This window comes from Phycodurus eques, chromosome 7 (assembly GCF_024500275.1).
Source record: "Phycodurus eques isolate BA_2022a chromosome 7, UOR_Pequ_1.1, whole genome shotgun sequence".
NCBI classification, from domain to species: domain Eukaryota; kingdom Metazoa; phylum Chordata; class Actinopteri; order Syngnathiformes; family Syngnathidae; genus Phycodurus; species Phycodurus eques.
Window position 1 is genome coordinate 20,723,966 of NC_084531.1, and position 23,558 is coordinate 20,747,523.

General features: G+C 41.8%; 1 protein-coding gene across 5 annotated transcripts in view; it reads left to right on the top strand.

Moving 5' to 3' along the window:
• The window catches only part of kcnab1a (potassium voltage-gated channel subfamily A regulatory beta subunit 1a), an 83,846-nt gene that overhangs the window by 11,703 nt on the left and 48,585 nt on the right, over positions 1-23,558 (top strand). The window contains exon 1 of one of the 5 annotated variants that reach the window (XM_061682295.1): positions 19,344-19,906. The exons of the other annotated variants lie outside the window; for them this stretch is intronic. Coding sequence (XP_061538279.1) covers positions 19,698-19,906 — 209 coding nt within the window. The 5' untranslated portion in view covers positions 19,344-19,697. Of the gene's footprint in view, positions 1-19,343; positions 19,907-23,558 lie in introns of those variants that run through there. 5 annotated transcript variants of the gene reach the window in all.

Genomic DNA, 23,558 nt, shown 5'->3' on the forward strand with positions numbered 1-23,558 from the left:
AAAATGTCCTTTGGTGCGAATGTGAGTGCAGAGAGTTGTTTGTCTCTATGTAACCTGTGATTGGCTGACGACCAGTCCAGGGTGTACCGTGCCCTTCGCCTGAAATCAGCTGGTACAGGCTTCAGGTCAGCCGCAACCCGAATGTGGATAAGTGCTACAGATAATTCAAGGATGGATGGACAATGACAGTCATCTACTAAAACAATCTATTGTCCCATGTGCCTATTTTTAAATGGCCTGCTTGATTATGCAATGACCGCAGCACCACAAGGACTATTGATTAGTCCTCGTGTAAAACCCAGATGGATCAGTCTGTGAATCAGTCAATGTTGTACAAATGATTTTGTTATGGAAAATGTTATGTGCCTATGACTTCATTATTTGGAAGATTTCTTTCTTTCTTTATTTTTTAACCATAAACCTTGTGCTCGATATTTGACTCGATTTCACATTGAGGCAGCGAAATGGAACATCCGGACATACGCAGTAGCAGAAATGATGTTTTTCAGTTTATTCACGGACATCTACTTTTTGCAACCGAGCAAGATAGTGTAGGTTATGTTCTCTAAACTGTTCCTAAAATTTTACCTCCAAGTTATGTGCAACGAATCTCATCAGTCAATTCTGCCAATACCATAAAATTGGATAAAATACAGTCGATTGAATAATGACATTAACTGTAATATACAACGACCAGCTACAACATGACCACTCGCACAAAATAATGACATCCATTACAAATATAATACCTTTGCAAAGGTTTGACTCATGTAACTAAGGTAACCAAAGTACTAGATGCAGTACCGTTATCAACTGCAAAATGCAACCCCAATAATGAGCAGATGGTTAAATTAATAACTCTTTCACAGTGTGAATCTCAACAATATTATTACCACCGTAAAGGCAGAATATTCAATACAGCTCTTTTTTTTTTTTGGGATATCATTACATGTTGCAGTTGGACGGTGTATTTTGAACTGATAGCGTTTAACAAATTTTGTGTCCATATTCCAATTTGTTCAGTTAAAATGAACTGTATTTAAAGTGTATAGATTCCTGGAATTAATCGTTCTGTACACTATAAAAACATGAATACTTGATTGAGGTACAGAATTGCAGTTTATTTACTGCTGTATAAAATATAGCAACACTTACTGGTCGATGCAGAAGGGGAAGGACAGGAGAACTGATAGGACACAGGTGATAATGACACAAAGCGAGACATAGATGGGTAAGGCATCTTCAACCGAATCCTACCCATGAAGCAAACAATCTATGTTTCAACAAGCTTCATTATAAGGCCTATCAATTGTTGCTATGCATATTCTTCAGACATATTTGGCCAGCTATCAATGAGGGCAAAAATAACATGACCTTAACATAGTCCATTGTTGTGTTGGTGGAGAAGAAATGAGAATATGAGCCTGTAAAGCCCTCCATCGTGGAGGGGGCAGGGTGTGTTGGCAAGCTGTATCCCTTTTGGGTCGACCTGGCTTTAAGAGCTCATACGGCCATGCGCTGTTAGCGCTTCGCCCAGGGATCTTGGCATATGTGGGTTCAAGAGTGTCCTGTGTGCATGTGTGTATGTGTTGGAAAGATTGTGTTCAATGCCTTGATAACAATGTACACAGCATATAGCAAAGCAGCTGGATGCCCCACAGGCTTGTTTGTTATTGTGTTAATTCACATAATCTTTTACAAAACCACAGAGTGGATGTTAGACAGACTTGTTCTTTTAATGTATGCATAATATTCTTGATATGGTGCATCTGGGAGTAACGCAAACCTGTGTTCATTCCTCGGCCAGAAGAAGGCAACTATTATTGACAAATCAAGTTATGGCTTATTATTGCTTGGAGGTGTCCATGACAGTGATCCATGTAAAAGACGTATTTAGACATATGAAGTATTGCAATGGACAGTTTCCTTTTTTTTGTTTTAATGGAACTTCTATTCATGAATGCATCATAGCTAAAAAAAAAAAAAAAAAAAAAAAAAAAAAAAATTGCATTGTTACCACATTTGCGAGCCTTTTTCTGAAATAAACACAAATTCAACAAGTGGTCTATAGAGAAAAAGAAGAACGTGAAAGATCAGAATGTCCAGTTAGTGTTGCAACCTTTACTGTATCATCCTGTCTGATTCATCATTCGGGTTCCGAGAGTGTTTCCTTAAACTACAGTTATTTTCACACACCACTTACAAAATGTTACTTAAAACAGTTAAACCAGCGGTGGTTTATACGTCTGAATCACAGTCGAGCGGTCCCAGGTTCAAATACCGGTTTAGGCCCTCCTGCATGGAGTTGGCATGTTCTTCCCGTGCTTATATGAGTTTTCTGCAGCTCATCTCGCTCCCACCTATCCTAAAAAAAAGCTTGCATTGTACTTTGTACATAGATGGTGACAGTTTTGACATGTATTCCTTCCATCCATTTCCTATACAGCTTATGAAATATGAACAAATCAGAAGTTGACCAGAGTCACAGAGATTACATTTAAGAGATTCCACTGTAGAGCTCTTCTATTATGAGGATCATTTGTTCGGAGGTTTTAGTTAAACGGGTTGCACTCGGCATTCAGCCTTTTTGTGCCACCGCATTAGTATTGGCCAAAAAGGGACATGAATTAATTAAACAGAAGCACAAAGATTGTACATCCGCTTTTAACCTAAATGCTAATAGATGCTCAAATTATTGCATGCAGCTTAATTTTAATCACACATGCCAAATTAACGTGGACACCAATTCAATCAAGTTGCTGACATGGTTTGCTCACACAGCCATGATATTATTGGAAAAGGGAGCCTCATGTTAGTAAGGGCAGTGACATTGAGGGGATATTTAGACCTCCAGGGCACACTAGGTCACATTATAAAGCATATGTCGTGTTCACGTGTGTGCGTGCATGTGTGCGTGTGACATTCTGGATATTTGTAAATCCGTCAGATTAAATGACCAGTGCCGACAGACCCGCGTGTGAAGGTGACAATATTGTCGCCACAGTTGGTCTGTCTTTTACTTTGGTTTATAAGATAATTTTAACACCTTAAGTTGCAAATTTGTTTAAAAAGTAATGTCTTTCGGTTTGGTTAGCATTTTCACCTTGAGTGTCTGGGTGGGCTGCTGTTTGCCGGATGACCTCCTGACATCTTAGCAGCAGGACTCACCGGTGAATTCAACAAAGCATTTTGCAGTACATAACACGAAAAGTCGAGCAAATGTTCCTTTATTCTCTCGGCCACAGATGTCAAACTCAAGGCCCGGGTGCCTGATCCTGCCCGCCAAATCATTTTGCTAATGCAAATCCCTTGAGTCTACCTCATGTTTCTTTTTTTTTTCTTCAAATCTGTACCAAAATTGAGCCACCGAGAACTACAATGGGCTAACACAATTTTTTTTCATTTTGCGGGAGATTGATTTCTAATTTCAATTTTACAATTTGGGGGATTTATATCTTTGCAATGAATAATTCTTTGCATATTTGTTTTTACAGAAATGTAGCTTTTCCCTTAGATTTTGGCATTTTGATGAGATATAAGGACTCTTTTATTCACAGCTGAGGTACTCTCACCAACTTTCATCCAGTTTCATAGGTTGGCTACTAGTCAGTAACATCTAGGTTGCTTGAAAGAAATGAAACAATTTAGGATTAGAAAAAATATGGAGTGTAATAGTGGTCCAAGTCCAAACATATATATATGTAAGCTCTAGCAATATTTCCTGAAAGATGATAAACTTTGAGAAACCCCACTGTGGGATTGTGGCCCACTGTTGCGCTGATAAATCAGGAAAAGTGCTGAGTGACATAATAGTATGTAAAAAATTGGAACTAAACCTTCACCATCATCAAACCTTTCTTAACTGCACAGCAAAGTTTAATGTGAAATTTGAGCATCATACGGAAGTAATAAGTAGAAGTCACCCAGTCGAAGATACATACTTCACATCCATTTTCTATGCTACTTGTCTCATTAGGGTCACGGGTGAGCGAGTACAGATCCCATCTGGCTATTGGGCACATACTATATTGAGTTAGAAGTTTGACTTGGGCACGTGTCACACAACTTTATTCTTTGCGGTTTTATGCATTAAATGGTTAAAGTTTAAATAATATCATAACTAATCCCTTTTTATAGAGTTCATGTCATCATTAAAAATTCTCACACTTTAAAGATGGGCATCCTTGTGCGGCAGTTTCCAACTGTGATGTATCACCACAATAATTTGGTGTCATGTTATCTCTATTCCAAACATCTCATTGCTAAAGTATCATAAATAAATTGTGAGTGTCTGGTGGTTGATCCAAGAAGAGCCCATGAAATGTTAGGCTCTTAAGCAACGTTGAGAGAAATTACTTTTGACAGCAAGAAAGAGAGCACCGGATGGGAAAATCTCCTTCGAGTTTTCTGGCATGCTGTACTTAATTACTTTTACTAATCTTCTCTTTGGAGAGTCCAAGCAGAGCCAGTGACAATACAACCCCTCACTCAAATTTAGAATGAGGGAAATCAAGGCCTCCACATTATTCAAACTCAATTTAATCATGACTAATTCAAGAACCTTTTGTTGCCTCATTACTATTGTTTCCATGTGAATTTATATTTGCATTTACAGTACATGCTCACATCCACTTTGAGTTTGATATGTTAGAATCCAAAACAGTGAATGATCCAAAGTCCATTCACCTCCGATATTGCTTGTCCTCGTGAAGGTTATGGACGAGCTGGAGCCTATCACAGCGGGCTACTCCCTGGACTGCTCGCCAGTTAGTTGCAGGGCACATGTAGACAAACAAACAAAACAAAAAAAACATTGGCACTCACATCCACACCTATGGAAAGTGAGTCTTCAATGAACCTAACATGCACATTTTTGGAATGTGGGAGGAAGCCTGAGTAGCCGTAGAAAAGCCATGCAGGAAAAATTCAAACCCAGAACACCTTGGCAAGGCAGATGTGCTAACCACAGCCACACTGTGCTGCCTGCATTCAAAATGTGTATATTTTTAATTTATTAAAGAATGAATAGGTACAAACCAATAGACAGTACTACCTTTACAGCAGCACGGTGTGGGCTCTGGCCTTCCTATGTGTAGTTTGTAGGTTTTCCCCGTGACTGCGTGTGTATTTTCCTCGTACTCCAATTTTGCCCCACATTCCAAAAACATCAATAGTAGGTTAACTGAAGACTAAATTGTCCATAGGTGTGAATGTGAGTATAAATGGTAGTTTGTCTGTGTGTGCCCTGCGATTGGCTGGCGACCAGTTCAGGGTGTACCCCACCTCTTGCCGAAAATCAGATGGGATAGGCTCCAGCACATCCGCAACCCTCGTGAGGATAAGCGGTACAGAGAATGGATGGATGGATAGTTCCTTTACATTCATGAAACCATAAAAATGAACTGAAAACTAAAGAAGTCAGCTGGTATAGGCTCCATCTCATCTGAGACCCAAATGAGAAGAGGCAGGATAGAAAATGGATGAACGGATGGAATGAAAGTGTCCCCAGCTCCATCCTGATTTCTCTGTACGGATCTATAAAAGGTAATTGCTAATAGATGTTACTGAAGGGACAAAAGCTCTTCGTGCTTGCCTGAGGATGACATCTTGCTCTCCGACACTGCCTTGAGCCAAAAGGGATGGCGTAGTGCCTAGGTAAAACTTGTGCTCGCACACACACACACACACACACACACACACACACACACACACACTTTCTTTAATTGAAATAATTCAGCTCATGTTCAAGGTGACATTGTATCCTATAGATTTTGGCAAATCACACCTACGGCTTCTGCCTGTAAGTGTACACGAGATCAAAGTGATAAGGGCAGATGTCTCATTTGGAGTGATAAAGCAGAACAAGAGTGGTGCCATTAAGAATCTCTGAAGAGGGAAATGGAGAGGGTGTATGTGGGTGTCTTCAGTGGGCCGCTGTACACGTTACATTGAAATCATGAGTAGAGCGGTCAAAAGCCGCAGAGACTCACAAGGCTCTTATTTTGCTGCTTGTTGCGAGATGTGCCGTTAGAGGGAGCCGTGGACTTGCAACACATTGGCCTTGATGCTCGAGTGTGTGTTGTGTGTTTGGTGTTTGTGTGTGCATGAGCAGAGTGTGTTGAGTGTGTCAAGAGATTGAACAGCAGCTCTTGTGGACACGTTCGCTTCCTATGATTCATTTTAAAGGTAGATCTAAAATGAACACTGCGACAAATCCAAGATCTGATGCCCGTAGATCCTCGATATTCTCACAGACATCTCCTCATACAGGATTGGATATTTTCAAGCACTGCTTTGGCAGTGGTCCTATTGATTGGTCAACTCATGATGATGCACTGGTCTGGTCCTCTGGCGCTCTATGCTTGCTGGGAGAGGAGGAATTGTTTGAAAGTAAAATATTTTCAAAGGTGCTGGAATGCTCCACTCGAGTGTGACCCAATGTGGATTGAAGGAAGATCTTTTTAGTCATGGTTCAAGAGAAGGAATTGCAATACCCACCCAGACTCCTACCAAAGATAAAAGACGGTTACCTCCTTTTTATTCTTGTCTACTGAAAAACATTTGTGCTCCCTGTAGTGTGGCTATTTTCCTCTAGCAAAGTTTTCTTTTTGAGTCATCTTACCATCTTGCTTTGCTTGTTTCCATCCTATTTTGGTTCCTTTCCAATCTGGACTTTTCTAAGTTATATGGTCATACATTACATTGACTGGATTACTGTGTGGCCTTACACAGATGCAAAGTTTAAACTTGGAGTATCAGCACTTTTGTTCGGTGTGCCTTTCCAAACTGCAGTTGAAAAGAGCCTATGCCTGTTCATGCTCTTTGTGCAAGTGTGTGTGTGTGTGTGTGTGTGTGTGTGTGTGTGTGTGTGTGAGATTGGTTTGGCCTGAGTTATTGCAGCAATTCAGGACTGCTCACTACAGGCTACAGGCTTCAAAAAGCAAAGTCAAATGTCAGAAAACTAGAGATACCAACTTGCAACTGCGTTCCAAGATGACCCCTGAATATTTTAGGAACATGTAAAAATGTGTCTTTGTTCTTCTCTCTGGTCTTCCTTGTGAGCCAGCAAAGCATCTCATTTGCATCTTTGCAGAATTTTTGTAGCCACGGAATCGAGAGCCCACATTTTTTTCACATTCTGCCTTACAACCTTGCTTGTCGATTTGTAACACATTATAACACTAATACACATTCTGTGTGTTATGAAGACTTACACACTTAACGTGACACATTTTTCGTCTTCTGCGATTGGCTGGCATGTTTGCAACATGCCTCATGTTTTCAAACAATGAGGCACCAACACTTAACTTTCCTATTTTCAGAGGCTTCAATTTGACCCCAATCAATGTTTTGGATCTCTAATTCAATGATCAACATTTTTGCTTCATATTTAATGACATTTCTTGGGTAAAACCTAAATGAACGATATAATTTTCACGATCTGTATACACGGCGTACGCATCGTTGTTACGTTTTCTTTGTTGTCAATTTAATCCTAGGTTTTTTTAGTTGTATAAAACACAAGAAATATGTTATCTATTTACAAATGAACAAAGTAACTTCCCAACAAAGTCCTTCCTTCTTTGTTTAATTGCTGGGTTCAAAATGACAAAGGGACAAAAAAAATGACAAAGGGACACACACACACAGACACACACAGAGGAACATCAATTGCAAATTAAGCATACATGCTGTAAATATACTCGCAAACATGTACTGTATATGTCAATCCACTGAATCAGTGCCATTTGCGTTACCAGGAAATAAAATATATGAATGTTCTATAACATTAACAATGAAACACATTTATTTTTCTGTATATTTAATAATGTTTCCACTATGACAGGGGTGGTTAAAATCTCAGCACAGCCCTGATACCTAAATTATGATTTTGTTGTTGTTGTTGTTGTTGAATCACTCTGTGTCTTGTGTCAACAAGCTGTTAGCATAGCATAAATGGAATTTCATATACTGTAATTGTTTGTGTATAATGGGCATTTTTCAGTCAATACTCAAAAGTTATATTGCATTATACATAGGTATACGGAAAATAGAAAAAAAAAACTTTCACATTTTGTAAAGGTATACTGCCACCTAGGGGTGGTGGAAAAGGGGTACACTTGCATTCACATTCACACATTTATTGTGGATATACTACGGTAAATGGGCGCTGCTCACCGCAGCATCCCGATGTCCTCGTTTACGCCACCATATTGCTACTGTTATCTGTTGCTACTGCACTAGACGGCATAAATGCTCACTCGTGAGTTTGTTGCACCTTGAACCACAAAGGTAGGAAATGTCTACTAGCGGGGCTAGTTAAGGCATTGTCACACTGCAGTTGGCAAAGCGTCCAACGCCCTCGACTTTTCCATTCATTGTGTGTGCTGAAGGGGAGTCACTGTGTTTTGATGTGACGCGGCGCGTCATTGGATAGAATTATGTTCTATTCTGGACCTTTGACGCGGTGACGATAAGGTCGATAAGCTCCTCCAATGGGAGAGAGGCTGGCGGAGTGATTTCTGAGTGCTATTTTGGCAGAGTTGTACTTTAACTGGCAAGGGGTGAATGGCATAATAATACTATCTTTGGGCCAATAGAAAATTTATATTCCGAAACGCCCCTTGAAAGCTCCCTGCTCAACCTGAAATACATCTCCAAGTGCTCTTCCTGGAACTAGAAAGCTCATGAACGGGTTAAACTCCGAGATGCTGCCGTGAGATTAGAACAGGATATTCCCATTCCCTTTTTTGCTCTTTAATATAAGCAAAGTTAGTGGCCCCACCTGTAGATGATGAAATCCCTAAATTCTTTGGAATAGTACATTGAGGAACATTGTCCTTAAATTGTTCAACTATTTTCTCACGCACTTGTTCACAAAGAGGTGAACCTCGCCCCATCTTTGCTTGTGAATGACTGAGCAATTCAGGGAAGCTCCTTTTCTACCCAATCATGGCACCCACCTGTTCCCAATTAGCCTGTTCACCTGTGGGATGTTCCAAACAGGTGTTTGATGAGCATTCGTCAACTCTCTCAGTCTTTTTTGCCACCTGTCCCAGCTTTTGTGGAACGTGTTGCAGCCATAAAATTCTAAGTTAATTATTATTTGCTAAAAACAATCAAGTTTATCAGTTTGAACATTAAATAGCTTGTCTTTGTAGTGTATTCAATTGAATAGAGGTTGTACATGATTTGCAAATCATTGTATTCTGTTTTTATTTGTGTTTAACACAACGTCCCAACTTCATTGGAATTGGGGTTGTAAATGAGGTGTTTCAGTACAATAAAATAATGACATTTAAAAAAGAAGTTCCCAATACACATTTTGATTAGTTCAATATGTGTGTTATCAGATTAAGAATTTTAAACAGACAGAAACTTAAGTTTATTTTACAAGAGTTACAACAAGCAACTGGCACAGATTTGCGGGAATGGCCCATATGCTATATGTTTTGGGTGAACAACAATATGACATAGCATAATGTGGTACTGTATTACACTCGGGTGAAAAGAGAGGTGGAGGTGTCATCTGATAACCACTTGATGCTATGTTGGCTCCGTTGGTGGGGGAAGACACCGGTCTGAACTGGTAGGCCCAAACGTATTGTGTGGGTCAGCTGGTAACGTCTGGCAGAATCCCCTGTCAGAAGGAGTTTCAACTCCCACCTCTGGCAGAGAGGGAGGCGGGGGACAATGAGTCCAAGTGGACAATGTTGCACGCCTCCATTGCTAAGGCGGCCGACCGGAGCTGTGGCCGTAAGGTTGTCTTTGCCTGTCGTGGCGGCAAGCCCCGAACCCGTTTGTGGATACCAGCGGTGAGGAATACCGTCAAGCTGAAGAAGGAGTCCTATTGGGCCTTTTTGGTCTGTGGGACTCCGGAGGCAGCAGATGGGTACCGGCTGGCCAAGCGGAATGGAGCTTTGGTGGTCCCTGAGGCAAAAACCCAGGCTTGGGAGGAATTCGGTGAGACCATGGAGAAAGACCTCCATCAACACTGTGTATAGTGGGGATGGGGCACTGCTGACCTCGACTTGAGAAGAAGAAGAAGAATCACCTTCTATTGTCATGAACATGCACGCATGCACACGAAATTTGTTCGCTGCATTTAACCCGTGAGTCCGGGGGATGTTGACGGATGGTCCAGTCGGGGTCTTGAACCTAGATCCCCCACGGTGGTAGGCAATGATCTTAACCATTGGGCCACGGCTGAGATGTTGTGAGTCGGTGGTGAGAATACTTCGAAGACCTCCTCAATTCCATCGGCACGACCTCGATTCCATCGGCACGCCTTCCCATGAGGAAGCAGAATCTCTCAAGCGGGCTGTCCTATCTCTTGGGTTGAGGTCAAAGTGGTGGTTAAAAATCTCCTTGGCATGCCTTTACGTGAACATCGGGGACAGTGCCTCTGGATTGGCAGATTGGGTTGGTGGTCCCTCTTTTTAAGAAGGGGGACCGGAGGGTGTGTTCCAACTACAGGAAGATCACACTCCTCAGCCTCCCTGGTAAGGTCTATTCAGGGGTGCTCGAGAGGAGGGTCCATTGGGAAGTTGAATCTCAGATTCAGGAGTAGCATTGTGGTCTTCGTCCTGGCCATGGAACAGTGGACCAGCTGTATACCCTCGGCAGGGTCCTCAAGCGGGCATGGGAGTTCGCCGAACCAGTATACATGTGTTTTGTGTCCTTCGGGCAGTCCTGTGGGGGGTACTTGGGGAGTATGGTATACCGAACCCCCTGATACGGGCTCTTCGACCAGTGTCAGAGTTTGGTCTGCGTTGCTGGCAGTAAGTCGGATTTGTTTCCGGGGAGGGTTGGACTCCGCCAAGGCTGCCCTTTGTCACCGATTCTGCATCTCTGCGTTTTGCAGATGATGTGGTTCTGCTGGCTTCATTAAGCCGTGATCTCCAACTCTCATTGGAGCGGTTCGCAGCAGGATGTGAAGCGGTTGGGATGGAAATCAGCACCTCCCAATCTAAGGCCATGGTCCTCTGTCGGAAAAGGGTGAAGTGCCCGCTCCAGGTTCGGAATGAGATCCTGCCCCAAGTGGAGGAGTTCAAGTATCTTGGGGTCTTGTTCATGAGTGAGGGAAGAATGGAACGGGAGATCGACAGGCGGATCGGTGCAGCGTCTGCAGTGATGCGGACTTTGTATCGGTCCATTGTGGTGATGAAGGAGCTAAGCCGAAAGGCGAAGCTCTCAATTTAACGGTCGATATACGTTCCTACCCTCACCTATAGTCACGAGCTGTGGGTCGTGACCGAAAGAACAAGATCCCGGATACAAGCGGCCGAAATGAGTTTCCTCCGCAGGGTGTCCAGGCTTTTCTATAGAGATATGGTGAGAAGCTCGGTCATCCGGGAGGAGCTCAGAGTAGTGTGGCTGCTCCTCCGCATTGAGAGGAGCCAGATGAGGTGGCTCGGGCATCTGATTAGGATGCCTCCTGGACGCCTCCCTGGTGAGCTGTTCCGTGCACGTCCCACCGGGATGAGACCCCAGGGACGACCCAGGACACGCTGGAGAGACAATGTCTCCCGGCTGGCCTGGGAACGCCTCGGGATCCCCACGGACGAGCTGGAGGAAGTGGCTGGGAAGAGGGAAGTTTGGGCTTCCCTGATAAAGCTATTGCCCCCGCGACCCGACCTCGGATAAGCGGAAGAAGATGGTTGAATGGATGGATGGATGTATTACAATAAAGCCGCACAACTCTAAATTCAGATTTGCGTTTACACTGTAAAATCCCATTAAAAAAAACAATCAAAAAAATATGTGATATCGTGGGCATGTGCACAATGAACCAATATAGCGTGGGAACACTGTAGAATGTTTATCCAGTCTTTTATTAAGTGAGAGGAATTACAGATCAACCATTTTAAATAATGTAATTTAGGTTTCACCCCACTGAATGTTAATGGTGGATGTTATTCATTAGCATTACCACATAACAATGCTATTGTTTTGTTGTCCGAGGCAGTGGCCACATTCAGTATTTTCACTTCCAGTCAAAGTTGCAGCATAGGCATGTGTGTGCGTTTGCGCAGCGTATGACTACAATAAAAGTTGTTGAGTGGGAAAGTTTTAGGAAGATTTAAAGCATGATATATAAAAAAAAAAAAAAAAAAAAAAAAACGATTAAAGCCAAGTGGGGTTTCTTATACTCGGCTTTGCTTGAGCGCTGCCATTTGGCAAAAATGTATTTGCCGGTGTGTGATTTTATTTGCTTTGAAATTTCTGGTCTGTTAAAAATAACTGCCACTGTCTACACGCACGCACACACACACACACACACACACACACACACACACACACACACACACCTACACACACCTACACTTCCATATTGTTTCCATAGCAATGCTATTGCAGGGATGATGGCTTTCTGTGGTTGTTGCCACTCTTCAATATCAAGTGTCCATATCTGAAGACTCTTTAGCTGAGGCGTGGGAGTACATTCTCATTAGGCTACATGGTCCAAGTTGGAGAAGAACTATTACGTCAGGCATTTAGTCGCAAATGACACACAAGTTTGCCTTACAGAAAAGTTGAGCCCTGCAAATGTGCATTTACTGGATGTAACGCCAAATTATTTCATAGTGTGTAATTAGTAGCAGGGATGACTAGGAAACCGTAGGACAAGCTTGTAGCGTATTCATTTTTACAATGAAGAATGTTGACTCCTGTTAAGGAATGTGCACTTCCTGGTAAGCTACTGTGTGCCACTGAGATACAATTGGCAGCCCTTCTACATTTTATGTTTCAATTTTGCGTAAGATAATCACTCCCCTCCACCAATTAATTATTTCCTGTAGAAAATTAATAGAAAATTAAAAAGGGTAATAACCGAAGTCCATTAGTCAACCTTTCATATTGTCGTACTCGGTTCCACGTTTTCCTTTTTATTTTATCGCTTTACTGCGTAACAATTTTACACCCTCATTAGACACATTATGAAGTAACCTAGTACAATGTATGCCTCAAAAGTCAACCAAAACTTGGAATTCCAACCATAATCATGTGTGACATCTACCAGATGCCAACGCATCTGGTAGATGTCACACATGATAATGACTCACGAGATAGCTCAGTGAGCATCTAAAGGGTAAAACCACATTTGTTTTCCTTTTCCTTTTTCTTTGAGTTTGTTTTTTTGTGATGTGATCACAGAAGGATACATTGTGATGGTATAATAATAATAATAATAATAATAATAATAATAATCATCAGCATCTCATTGCGACCTTAATGAAGACAAGCCATGTAGGAAATGGATGTATATATTTATTTGTATTATATATATTATTTTTATTTGTATTCTTTTATATAAATAATTTTCCCATTAGTACCATTTTCTTTCTTCAGTCATTGAATGGGGGAAATCTCAGGCTTTTACTACCTTATAGTGAGGTGTGTGGCATCCATTTCGACTTACTAAATGGTTATCCGTACCCTATACACAGAAAGGATGAGTTACTTACTGTACTCTATATACAGATGTGTACACGTGGGGTCAGATTCTAATTACATTTCAACGGCTGGGTAATGATAACAAAAGTGCTGTTATGGATAAAGTTTGGGACACTTTGACTCCACTGTTGATCAGAACACTCAAGCCTGCATGACTTTTGCTCCTTTGAGAATAATGTCTAATTGGTTACCTTTGTAATTTTGACCAAGTGTGTATCATTGTGTTATCGTGCAGAGTTTTAATATTCAAGATTATCTCCATGGAAGGCACATTTGAGTAAATTGTAATTCTGTTTTTTTTATTTCATTCATGATATGACACCAAACACACTTTGATTAGGAAAAGCTTGATTGTGTTAGGGAGCAATGTGGTTTAATTTTAAGGGTTAATGTTGATAGTATATGTAAGAATTAGTATAGTATAGTATAGTATAGTATAAGTACAAGACACATTCTTTGGTGTTTTTTCTTGCTATAAAACAGGCCATTGCTCAACCACTTAATAAGAGTAAAAACTTCAATTTCAAGCTGAAGTGTAAATTTTTAGAATAGCCGTCAGCTTTCTTTCCACTCGAGAGTAGCTTACAGTACCTGCACCTTATTTTAATTGCCTTGCTTTCCACACCTCTATTACTTATTTAACTTCTCAATTTGTTGCCTCCTATATGAAATGAGCCACGATTACAGTCTATTAAACCCAATTATGCTGTTCAGTGATGGGTCACTGTACAATTTACAATCCTTCACGGGCTCAGTGTGCTCTGCCTGACTAAGATGCTGAGTTGGTAAGGGGAAGGAAATGAACGAGCCTCACTACAGACGCATGGGATCATAGCTTCAAAGCGTCCCAAGGCCAAGACCCATCAGTGTAACATGCTTACGGCTTTGGCATCCATGCCACATGGTGTCTCGGCCGTCATGCTTCATGGATACAAATGATCTGGGAGTACAGTAAATCTTCCCTGGAGTAATGTGTGACATCAGCAAGCATGTGCATACATTCCAACTGCCAAGGATGTATGCCCCACGAGTAACAGACAATTGCCGAGGGAATGCAATCATATACGAAGAAAGATAATATTGGAACATTCATTACAAGTGTTTTTTGCCATGTTCACACCTTTACATGCTGATGGATTTTAATGATAGGAATCAACTAAATCGCTCCATGTATGATGATTCTATGCCTCATAGCAACTTCGTTCAATTTACCATAAATAACTGAATAATGATAATAAATAAGAGAAAAAGTGGCCTTGGCCGGCAGGGATGTAGGTTCAAACTCCCTGCGGATGACTGCTTACTGGAGAGAGGCCATTTTTCTATCTTGAGGGCTGTCGAGGTGCCTTTGAGCAACTGCCCTTCAGCATGACAACGTGGCACAGGCAGGCCCTTCAATCTGACATCTATACTCTGTCTTATGTAACATTTCCCCTGTAAAAAAATAACACTCATTTATTTATTTACTTAAATTCAAACTTCACTTTCGTAAGTAGCTCTTGCCCCATATGTGTACATTGTGCCCATCCCAGTGTGCCTGAATAATTGGGAATATAACTTGTGTCATCAATGGTAATATGATGGTTGACAACCTGACTCTACTTAATATTTTTATGTCAAGCTTTTTTTTTTTTTTATTGTTCAATTCAAAAGAAATGTGTTAATGGTGTCTCTACTTAATATTGTAGTTTTAAACAAGCAAAAGACAGTATTGTGGAATGTGAGTGTGAATGGTTGTTTGATTGTTGTGCCTTGTGATTGACTGTTGACCAGTCCACCCTTACCCTTAGGTCCGCATACATTTTAACTAAAATATTAAGCTTTTAAGGTTTTAACATATCTGAACCCCAAATCTCAGTTGTAGATTTTGCAAGTTTTAATTATAATTTATATATTTTTTTCACTTGATACATTACAGTAGTCCACACTAAATGCTAACACCCCATTAGCCATTCTGCTGCCACAACCACTTCAGTCCATACAGCACAGTGAGAACAGTACAGCCCTTTGGGCAGTTTCCAGTGACATGGCAGACGGCCGACTGCCCGATGTTGACCTGTCTTCTTGTGTCATACAACTCCGAGAAGAGGCAGAGACAAAGGGACAAGCAAAGGGCATAGGCTGTGTTAGAGGTACAAAAAGAGACAGCAAAGAATGGTCACAGCCCGGGTTTCGCTTGTCGACCGTTCAAACCTCCATTACGCGGTTCTTTTATTCTGGTCAAGGTGATTCTTCAATGATTAGGCCGGATAAAAAAGTGTAACAATTTATTTCAAAATACAGAGTCAAACAATAATGTTGGGGAAGGCCCAGCGCTGGGATCTTATACACGTAGCTCTTAATAGTGTCCGTGCGAAAGAGAGGTTTTTTTAGTCATAGTCTCTTATAGTCCAAAGACTGCTTCCTGTCGTGACATCACGCAGTCTTGGACCAATCTTAGCTTCGCCTCGGTGTCTGGGTACGTTCGGAAATTCAGTCTGACGCTCTCACAGCGCCCCAAGATTGCGGTACTCAGAGACAGAGCGCGTTCCATTCTGGCTATTGGCAGGGATACGGCAGTACATCTGCCATATTGAATGTGTCAGTTCTACTTGTATCGAACGGCACACTCCAACAACGCCCCGAGTTTTCGAAGGTTCCGGGGTGCAGAGAGTGCACCTGCAGTGAACTTCCCAACGTACCCTCTGTTGATATTTTGTGCGGATGTTGTATCGGTGTGACTAAGTGTAATGCAACTATATGTTTATAAGAAGAGCTGGGTGTGTATCTATAATGGGATGTATCAAACAAAATGTGTATGCATTGTTGTGTAACCGAGCAGACATTACTGTAATTTCTATCAGCTGATGAATGTATGCATGTTAGCAATAGGTGGACCCCTGCCCTGGTCTGATAGTTTAAAGGATATTTCTAATGTTGTGAACATTGGAACTTCTTCCATAGTTGTAGACTTAAAAATGATGTCCGCAGAGAAAAAAAACAAACAATTTGTTTTCTGATGACATTTGATTTTCAGACAGATTTTGGCCCGCCAGTGTGGAATAATTCTCTGTAATTTCTACCGTTGGACAGCGGCTTGTGTCGTTTGTGCCATTTTTGCAGTGTTATAAACCAGCCTGACCTCAATGTGTTGCTCTGTTTTGCTTTGTTAGCTCTGCGTAGATGTATTCCACACACTCCAGCACAGTAACTCAGTCCGCATCCACAGACCACTAAGCACTTTTCTGCTTCTCATTTGGGGGGAGATGAGAGAGCATAATCGTAGCAGACTTGAGAATAAAGCATGTTAGGGTTCAGTGCAACATATGCGGATGGTTGGGAATCCATATCAAAGAGAAGGGATAGAGTGTAGCCATTCACTTTAAGTGCGATTGATATCTTGAGGCTCCGAACATGAGTGTACTCGGGTGGAGAAAGTCAGACAGGCAGGGGATTGTGATGATGTGAAGACTTTATTGTAAAGGACCGAAATTGAAGTTTAAAGAGTAGTGTTTTCCGAAGAGTATCATGTCTGATTTTAAAAAAGAAAAGAAAAAAAGTTAGGCATGGATGAAACAAAGAAATACAATGCTCTCATTTCTATTCACATCAATGCAAATATTGCAGATTCAAACAATAGACTACCATCCCCATTGTACACTGTCAGTGATCCCAAAGTTAAATACGTTATACAGTATACCAGCGCCGACTCTGACACGAATAGAGAGTGGCTGGATCCAAGAGCAGTCGGAGGCAGATGTGAAAGGATAAATAGTTTATTGATTAAAGGTAATGGCGGTGGTCCTAGGTGGGTTGGCAGGCGGCGGTGTGGACAGGTGGCAGACAGTGGTGAGGACAGGCGGCTGACTTGGCGGCAGGAATTACGTGGATCAGGAACACGGGGGGAAAACACACTGGAACAAGGAGACACAGGACTCAAAAAGGGAACGAGGAAAAGGGTGACTTACGGGAGGTAAATGGGCCGTGGTACCACTGAAAGTAACTGCAGGCAGTATATGACAGACCCCCTTCTTTGCCATGTTATTTTCTTGCTTTCAAGCACATTTTCAGCTGGCGCTGTATGTTCTTGCTTGTACTCATCTCCTCACTGCATGCTTGATGCACACCAACTTGCAAAACAGCTCAGAATTAACCACAATTGGCTGAGTCGTTTAAAATAATGCTGCTCGTTGGAAGGTATTTCCACTGCTTGCCTTCAACAAAACAGGTAGTGTAGTAATTACGAAATGACAATGTTGCTATTATTGTGTCCAATTAAAGAATCAACAACATGTAACACCACTTGTTATTGAAAGTCACGACAAAACATTGAACTACGCAGCAGCAGACCTCCGTAGCAGTGCAGAAACACTTGTTCTCCCCAACACAAACATTTCCTCTCCACGCACTCATCACCAAAATGTGACAAGGGGGACAATATCCTGCACTAGTTGCTAGTTAATCACAGGTAGTGATTGTGAATGAGCCGTTAAATGGGAATTGAGTCTATGTCAACAGCAAAAATGTCAGACATGGGAACCACTATACTACCAATGGCCCATTTCCAGCAATTTAGAGGAACTTTGTGGCTTTAAGACCTGCCACGGATTAGCCAGTCCTTGACTTTGACAGTGACACAGTGTCAACACCCTAACATTTTCTTCACAATATTTATTGACTGTATTGGTGGATCACACTAAATGTGATAATACTCATTTTTTGGATATACTGGAAAGCACTAAATATTACCATTGTTGTGACAACACCTACACTAAAAACACTGTGCTGTTTACTGTAGTGAAGCATGCATAAAAATAGTTGTGATTCGCCTCAGCCTGATTTGCTAGTTGCTTGAAGTCATTTTCTATCTGCACATTCTGAAACCTCCACACCTCCCCCAACTCAAACATACAACTCTCGCCAGTTCACTTTGATTTGTGGCCGCCTGTGAGAATTAGATGTAGAGCGTGTGTGAGGGGATCAGGAGAGAAAATGACAATTTAATGTTAACAAATATGTATTTTCTCTTGCACACATTGGAGTGGATTTTCAAGTCAAATTCTGGCTTGTGCAGCATGCGAACAAAAGAGGATTTTCTTTTTTCTTGCAAAGGATGATGCAGTCAATTTCTGGTCCACTCCAGGGGAGAGTGCCCACATTGCTCTTTGTACTTGGGAAAAAATAAAAAAGAGCGCAGGGAGTGCAGCAAGCAAGAATTAAGATAAATGCATGTTAGTTAGAGTGACTATTCGAGCCAAGAATGAGGACAAAGATGAAAAAGGCACAAATCGAAACACGATTGCTATGGAGAAAACGTGAGGGATTGTTTGAAAGCTATGGGGCAGTTGACAGAAAGTCACCAAGCCTTGTGAGTGAGACTGGTGCAGTGGGAGCTGAAGAGAAAACAGACAGAGAGTGGGAGTGGGAGGTGTATGCTGTAATGAAAACCTCCCACCTTCGCTGAAGGTGCGCTGTTGATGGCGCCTCTGAGGAAAACAAGAACCAGAGGGAGTGCTGGAAGGGCAACATCCGAATCTGGTGCAGGTTTTAGGGACAGTGGGAGGTGATCAAGCGGACAGGGATCCACCGTTTGAAGATTCTGAGTAAGGAAGAAGAAGAAGAAGAAGAAGAAGAAGAAAAAGAAGTGAGTGCGAAAAGTGCTGATGGCACATATGTAACTGTGCACCCTGGGAGGACCACAGCGTGACTCCCCCACCCCCATCTTGTTTCCTCTTTCCTCTCTGACCCTCTCCCCTCCACCCTCCTCCTCCTCCCTCACCAACGCTCTCCACAGTCAGAGCAGCGAGAGTGCAGCATCTCTTCCTCTCTCTCACTCTCTCTTCCTTCCATTGCTCCCTCCAACTCCTCTGATTGTCATTCTGCAGCTGGAAGCGGCATTAGAAGCATCAGACTGGAGAAGAGAAAGTCCATCGAGGGAATAACTTGGAGATTGCTCAGTAAGCAACCAAGAAATGCAGTCTTCAAGGCTTTTGATTGCTGACCGTTCCATTTCTTTTCCTCCTACAAAGAAAGACTTGATATGAGAGCATTAGAAAAGAGCAAAAGCTTTCTATTGCTGCACAGAGAAATGTGATGCGCATGGAGACGCAGCAACCGGAAACTCCATCAGTCTCCTGCAAAACTTAAGCCTGAACACCCGCACTTCCTCCAGAAGAAGCCGGGGATTCAAGAGAGTCTGATCTTACCCACCTGTACTTTTTCCTGCTGACCCCCCTCTTCTCCTTGCTGGAAGCTCAGTCATGCAGGTGTCCATCGCCTGCACAGACCACAACCTGAAGAGGGGCAATGGGGACCACAGCAAGCAGAGCGCCACCAGCCCCAGTGTGGTCAACCAAGCCAGGGCCAAGTTCCGCACGGTGGCCATCATCGCTCGCAGCTTTGGCTCCTTCACTCCACGCCACATCTCACTCAAGGAGTCCACGGGGAAACACACGGGCATGAAGTACAGGTGTGTGTGTGTCTATGTTTGGGGGGCTATGTAGAAACTTTGTTCCTATTTTTCTCAATTGCAAGAATTTTAATCTTATTTTTCCATTGACTTGAGGTTTGGACATTGTTATTAAGTATTAATCATATTTTTGATAAAAATGTAGTTAAAACAAATGTCCACGAAGATTTAAAAGACATAAAATTTCATCGAATAGTTGGTAACACTACAATGACGGTGCCGTTATGAAAGTCACAAAAATGTTGCAGAACTCTTTTTAAAGCTATAATCTGCGATTTTGGGCGCCCCCTACTGCTGGGATTCAGCATTAAAACAAAACAGTCCATCGCTTTGATATGACATAGGCTGTATCCAACTGTCCCCGTCTGCCCCTCTCCCAACCCCTCGCAGATGAATATACTGTACACCCACGTAGTGTATAGTTAGAGAGGTTGAAACCCGAGAGGTAAATAAAACATCTTTTAAAATGCTGTTTGCTCCCATGTCCTGATTCTGCAGCAATACATATATTTTTTTCAGGTAAATGCAGCGCGGTAGCAGTTACATCTCTTGTAATCAGTGTGATATTCTAAGATTCAAGTCTGAAAATCCACATTTTTGACGATCGCTTTTCAACGCCCATTCAAATGCCAATTCGAGTCCCTACCGATTCGTGCACAGCCCTAAACCTTACCATTTCTAACGAAGAGAATGCAAAGCAGTAGAGCTTATAATGTGCTCACTATTTGTTGACACCAGCAAGGAAGCGTCTCATTGTGTCAAACATGACAGGATTTATGAATACGTGGTCTCGATCGACACCTGATGGTTCTCATTAGCAAGCCATTTTTTTTCTTGCCTTCTGTCTATCAACTTCTTTTTCTTTTCTCACCACCTCTCTAATGTTCCACCTGCTTTCAAGGGCCATGAATGAAATAGAGCTTATATGCTTCTGCGTCTCTCCCACACGTCAAAAACACACCTCCCTGCCTTTTGCTGAGGTTTGATGACACAGATCTGCAGTGTGGGCAGAACGTCTGAATCCGATTTGACCTCTGCCAGCTTGTGTGTTTGACTCTGTTGGTCTCAAGCTGAGAATTCCGTGTAGAATGTTGCTATCATCTTCTTAAGTGCTATATACAGTGTGTGTGTGTGTGTGTGTGTGACGGGGGTTGACAGTTTGCAGGTGGAAAGTGGTGCTATGAAGTGCTTTTATGCTTGATGGTGGCTACCAATGTAACTCTTTACCATAGCAAGGCAGGGAAGGTACAGCAAAAGGCAGGGAAGGTACAGCAAAAGTATTGACAGTATTGACATCATCCATCCATTTTCTATACCGCTTGTTCTTATTTGGGTCGCTGGTAACTCGCTGGTAACTGGAGCAAATCCACGCTGACGTTTAGTAAATCACAGAGACATTTTAATCAAAATCAGGGTTTAGGCTTTGACATCTTACAGTACAGTGCCTATTGGGTTTGACATGGCTTTACTTGCTATAAACACTTTCTGCTGAGCAAAATCAGGGACCATGTCTAGTACTTGTAATGTATCTGCACTGACCTGTGATTGACAGGTGACCAGTCCAGACTGTACCCCATCTCTAACATAAAGTCAGCTAAAATAACCTCTGGTTTACCTATGACCCTGAACACGATAAGAGTAAAAAAATGGATGAATTCATATAAACTATGTGCATGTTTTTTTTTCTCTTCATGCAAAATAATGATAACTGTTATACAACTTCCAAGCTGGGAACGCTTTGGAAAGTGGGTCATTTTAGGGACAATTATTACATTGTCCACTCCTTTAGGGACCCTACTTAAATTACTCTCTGTGTGGACAATATGTAATCCAAGTGGGCTGTGGTGCAGCTGGACCAGTAATGAGGGCTGGGAGACAGGTGCCCAGTGTATGGGTTTGCTACCACACTGCCTTGTGTTTGATGCAGTGAAGAAAACACACAGGAACCAAAACAGGGAATGTTATTGTTTCATGGTGACTTCCAGAAAGACATTATTGGTCTTGTCAATGTGTTCATTGATCACTTTTTGTGTCTTTCAAAATATATTACTACAAACAATTGATTAATGAATTGTCACACAGAAGCCGAAAATAAATTGCTTTTGTGTGGCTCAGTCTCTCAATATGCATGTGAGTGACGTGATGGATGCGTGGAGCTGAAAGATTAAATGACATGTCCTGACAGAATGTAACTCGAGGGTTTATTGACCATTCAGTCTTGACAACAAATATGATTGACATGTATTAATATGGCTGCCAAGTGTTCAAGCTGTCTGAGCTCTCACTCAGATTTGTTTTCTTAAATATGAAATGAAAAAACATGCATAAATGTAGTTTTAGAATATAACTATATACTGTTAATATTGCTGCGATTCAAGCCCGATTAACACCCATTTGTTAAAAAAAAAAAACAATTGAATGACTAGGTAATAGGTGGTGATGACATCAGTTTATTTTCTGTATGAGCAAGAAGAGAGGTGACATAAGTAGAAAATTATGCTTGTGTAATAATTCAGGACTGCATTGTTTTGTGTAGAGAGTGATCCTTCATCAAGGAAACTACAGTAACATCAAGGAAACTACAGTAACATCTAAGTCTGCCTTCATCTACATCAATGAGTGAACTAGGGCTTGTGCACACCACGTGCATCCATAGGTAGCGCTAAAAATGTGCCCATACCAACTCATACAAACAGCAGTGGAGCTTGGACTAGATGATGTTGAATTACAGCAGAAGCATCATTTTGCATAATTTAATAGCGAAGTAAAATCCCACATTGGCTGACTTCATGCGCCGACTCATTCAATAAGGTAAATTCCTGTACTGCCAATTTCCAACCCGGTAAACAACATTAATGCCGTTGGTTGGATTGGAGAGAAAAGAAAGTAGGAAGTTGATTTAATATGCTTTGAATCTCTGTGTTTATCTCCTGGCTGTGAGGGGAAGTGCTGCAATCGTGGTAGCTTTGCATTTTGAATGTTCTCAACATCGCAAGAATAGGCAGTAATGGTGCCACATGAAAGTTGACCATGAGAATAAGTAAAAGGATAGTTCATGGCGGCAATCTTTAGGCCGAAGTTGGCATGCACTGTACTTTGTCTGGTGTGTATTCATGCATTCTGCCACTTGAAAACGCTGCCTTTCCTTTTCATGAAAGCACTTCCCTTACAGAAACCTGTCTGATAGTTAACCTCAATGGATTTTGGACATTTTAACCAGGAACACATTACAGCCGGGTGGTGGATAACGTCTGTTTGGTTGTCTGTCGGGTAGCTCTTGTGCGTCTTACCTGTGGGCCTTGTTGGCAGTGTTGTCCGAACACCCCCTTTGTCAGTTTAATGCTATTTTAAGGATTTCTGCTCAATAATACATGAATATCACGTTCAGAGCTGTTTTTCCCTTTCTGCTTCGACCAAAAGTCTGTTAGAAGAGGCAGTCAGCTGACAAGACTCCTCTTGGAATAAGTGCCCCTTTCCTCTCAATCCAGTGAGTAAATACTGTAGCAGCTAGATGCTATTTTACAAGGTGCGCTTCAACTTTGTGGGATTGAGGGTTGCACGATCCATCTCATGACAATCAAACAATGCCTCGAGGTGGTAAGCCACTAATGAATCCTGGTGGAGAGTATTGAGACTGTAATGTATTTTTATA